A 4,598-nucleotide genomic window follows, 5' to 3' on the forward strand; every position below is an offset into this window, starting at 1 on the left:
TATTATTATTTTACATTTTCTGAAATTATTTTCTTGGTACAATATGCATTATTTGCATCTAACAATAATACGAAAGTATTTGCTAAGCAGTAATAAGACTTGTAAGAAAAGGGACAAGAACAAATAAAATACTTAAATACAAGGGACAATAATTAGAACCATCGTTAGCGTAACGTTTCGTAACACATAATATAAACGTTACAATACGAAAGAATATCTACTGATTCATGTTCTATCATAGGTTCGCTACATGTTTCCGTACCTATCTCTTTTTAAGAGTTAATGGCATTTGATTTTCGCGACGTCACGCCTGTGGTTTTCATTCCTTAATAGTATTCGATTTCTCCTAGAAACTTTCCTTATTTTTATAAGTTTAAAATAAAATGAGGAGACAAAATGTATAACAAAGAAATTGGGGCAGCTCCTGCAAGTATCTACATTTTAAGGAGTAAAAATTTTGTTAGTGCACCAAGGATCAGAACAGGAATCGTCAGGCTGACGTCCTAGATTCAATCTTACGTCCAATAGCATATTTTCAACTCTAAAATTAGAACACAGTATAGTTTGAACTCAGTAAAGGTTATAGTAAATGGTTTATGTAATTCAGTGAGATTTTGAATGAAGAAATATTATGACCACTAGCAATGTATTTGCAATCAATAAAAGCTATTCTTTTCGACGTACGACACATCATACTACCATATAATATTAATCGGAATTTAATGGCATCATATGTTTTTCTTAAGACGGACACCTTCCCAAGATACGGTTCTTGACTTTGACACATTTATATTAGAATTGCAGAAACCCATTAAAAACTGCTTTCATAAATATATTTTTAGTAGCTTAAACTTAGTGTCACATGACATCCTTCCCAATTAAAAAAAATACTTAGAATTAAAAATGGCAGACAACGATTTACCTTCCTTTCACGCAATATTGTTTAACTTTTGTTTTAAACACATTTCGGTAACACTAAATCCTTTTCATTAGCAAATCCAAGTTACATTCTTATGAAGGAACCCGAACCCATACAAACTTTTGCGACTGGGTACACGGATTCCTTTTCCAAAGCGGTTTTATATATATCGGGTGTAAGGAAAAGGTAGTACAGGCAGACAGACTTGATTCTACAGCTAAAACGATACGAAAATGTCTTTATAAAGTTGCCCTTTAAGGCCCCCTTTTGGAAGGGAGAGACCGGCAAACTTTGGTCGATATGGCAATATCGCACGGGTTGTCCGTAACAACACTTGATAGCAGCGACTTTGGAATGGTGTTTATCGTGGAGTAGAGGAAAGTGCCGTACTTCAAACGAAGGTACCTAACTTCAAAGCTCTTTGTCATTTTTCTTTTTCTTCTTCTTTTTTTAAAAATAAAAGTATGGAATATGGGATGCAGCAAAAGGTCTGAAATGTGGCGGGAAAATGTGAAGAGATGAAAACGTACATTTAAAATGTCAAATTGAATAAATGTCGTACAAAAAGAAGCTTTCTGTGCCCAGATCATGACAAAACATGCCGTTTCAAATCTAGCCATTTTGTTGTTAAAATAAAATAAAAAAAAAACTGATTTAAAAAACCTTAGATAACGAAGAAGTTTAAACTAAACTCCAAAGCCGATATCACGTGTTTCTACAGAGTACCGCAAGGTGTTACCTCATAGTCCAAATTTTACCCGTCTGTCACTTCAAAAGGGAACCTCGGAGGACAAAATATCGTAAGACATTTTCGTTTCATTTCAGCTGTAGAGTCAGATTCTGTCCAAGCTGTGCGATCTTTTCCTTACACTCGATATGTAACCTTTTTCTATTCCGAACAAAAAATCAGTATAAAATTTACATAGAACCAACCATGTTTTTTAAAAGTTTAGTTCCTACTTCGGTGGCCATAGGACCATGCAGGCAAAACATCTAGTAGTACAGGAATGTATGCTTCATTGCAAATGCTTTGCTAGTGGATATAATATTGTTTGACTGAAAATCACATGGATTAAGAAACATTTTCTTATGCTCGAGCCCTATTACGATTATGTTAGAAAACACTGCCCCACATGCAACACAAAATCATACCGAAACAGAAACATATATGTTGTCATTATCGATTATCTTATAATACGTAGGAGGCCCTGCAAAATTCAAATTTACTGGTATGCAGATCCACTCTTGCGTGAAAGACAAATGATATGCACAGTAGTGACTGTCATAGCCAACTGTTTTCATTTTCTTACATAGAAGGAAAATGTGCGACTCTTCGTCTAACAAAATTTTTTTTATATTATAAAAGTTTAAACCATCTTCATGAATTTCGAACGCTACCATGCAACACTTGAACACAAATCCGTTGTATATGCACCAAGCTACTGACCGACAAAGTTTCAACAACGAAGGAGGTAAACACATTGAAAACAATGGAAAATTCTGATCTTGTGAAAGGTATATCTTTGCTCCAGGTCCAGTTTCTTGTTGAATATGAAAACCGTTTTTCTGAAAGAACTTATAACATATCTGCAATTGGTGTTTCAAACCTATAGTTTCTAGAACATTCTTTCGACAATAAGCAATACGGGCAGCAATCTTGGACGGTTGGTGTTTGGATTCATACCTCATACACCATGTGAAAACAAGTGGTCCTATATGTCGCATTAAACGTGGATAGTGAACCATATGATGATGCTTAGGTTTTAATGTATCCTGAAAAAAAGATTTGTATATCTCATGATGTTCTTCAATTAATGTACAAAGTAATTCAGAAGTGTTTACGTGAATAACTTTTGATGTTAATATGACTGTTATTTCTCTTAGCAGAATATAAAATTTCCAAACGATATTTTCCTCGGGGATTAAGTCACCCATTATCAAACCAAAGTACCTTATGAGAAATAACATTTCAGCAGCAGACAAGTTTAATTTATTCTTTTCAAGATTTTCAGAAGATAAAGGTGCCGGCTTATTTACGTCATCTGACATGCTTGCAAAGGCCGAAATCCTACTGTTTAAAATATCCATTGTGAAAAGACGTGTTTCGTTGATGTAGTACTTCAAAATATGCATCATATCATAGTTCCCCACCCCTTCCAAAAGATCATGCATCACGTCCACACTGTAATTTTTGGTAACATGAAAACTCGGCAACATGTTCCAAGTGCTATTCTCTTTTACTCCTGTCTGTGAAGCATCTCCGAGAATTACATGTAGTTCATAATTCTCAACGTCCCGCAAATTCCGGACGTTTTCTCTTGACTGCGCCTGTAAATCTGTTTTTGATGTAAGGCAAAACCTGCAAGGGTACTTAGCAGAAAATGACTCTGTAAAGCCAAGAACGGAATTCAATCCAAGATTGTCACCTGTAATAACACACAACTTAAAATAAATCTGTACTTCTAAACCATTATACATTACACATATACCTTCACATTCTAGGAAACGCAACTCTTCAATAAGAATTGAAAAGGTTGCTTTATTACCGAAAGTTTTTCTATCATTTGAATGAAAGAGTAAGGCGAGAAATATGTTCTCTAGTTTCGCGAAAAACTCCGGTGGAATACATGCAATTGTATAATAAACTACCCCTATCTTTTTTGTACCAGCATGCCCACTTAAAGGATTGTTAATTTCGTAATCGTCAAAGTAAAGAAATAAAGGTAATATCAAACGATCATCAGAAACCGTTACCTCGTTTCTCCAATGCAGTCCTTGCACACTACTGAAAAGTACTTCAGTCTCTTGTTCTGCACTGTTCTTGAAGTGGAGTAACGTTGACAGAACATTCGGTAACTCCAAAAATCGTTTAAGCATTTTTCGCATAGGCACAAACTTTCCAAGCACTTGTAATGTTTCCACCGAAACCTCGCCTTTCTTTCTCTTTGAAGATAATTTCTGTCCAATAACATAATCAATTGGTTTTATCAAACTGCCCATTGTCTCTAACATGCCAAATCGCCTATATTCGGTTTCCAAGCTATAAAATGGACTGGACATTATACTAAACATGTTCATTACTTCAGTTACTGTATTATCATCAACATGATTTCCTCGAAGCGTTTGTAAAATTTTCTCTCTTAGCAGTTGCATCACACTACCGCCCATAAACCCGTGTACCCAGTCGCAAAGGTTTTGTATATGAGTTCTGGTTAAGTTACATTGACTATACAGTTTAGTAATAAAAAGAAGGGCTTCCTCCTTTACAGCCTCACGGTAATCTTCAAGAGAAAGGCTTTCCACAGAAGTTTCAATTGGTATATCACCATTATCAGTCAACTGTCTCTCAACATTGATGTGACACACCTCATTTTGGTATCCACGAAAAGGCTGGTTCCCATCACCACCCGTACTTGTTCTTTCGTGTTTCAGCAAGTGTTTGCGGAATGAATTGGCGTTATCAAATTCGCGTCCACACAACGATTCCCCACAACGAAAGGGGCTCATGGCACCTAATTTGTGACAAAATTTTAAATGAAGTAACAGAGACTGACTCGTTCTTAAGTCACTATGACAAACAAAACACTTAGGCATCTTCTTACAAACTAAAAAGAACGTATATACATGAAAAAACTATTTTACAAACTAAATGATTAACGGAAAACAACCTTTCCCGCCA

At 35.4% G+C, this 4,598-nt stretch overlaps 1 protein-coding gene across 1 annotated transcript; it reads right to left on the bottom strand.

Annotated features, from left to right (window-relative positions):
- Nucleotides 1-2,065: 2,065 nt before the first annotated feature.
- Nucleotides 2,066-4,513, bottom strand: LOC145669940 (uncharacterized). The gene has a single exon (XM_081738284.1). The coding sequence runs from the start codon at nucleotides 4,511-4,513 to the stop codon at nucleotides 2,066-2,068; it is 2,448 nt and encodes an 815-aa protein (XP_081594410.1).
- Between the last annotated feature and the right edge of the window lie 85 nt (nucleotides 4,514-4,598).

The sequence above is a fragment of the Thermobia domestica genome, chromosome 14 (genome assembly GCF_964235325.1).
Source record: "Thermobia domestica chromosome 14, izTheDome1.hap1.1, whole genome shotgun sequence".
NCBI lineage: Eukaryota > Metazoa > Arthropoda > Insecta > Zygentoma > Lepismatidae > Thermobia > Thermobia domestica.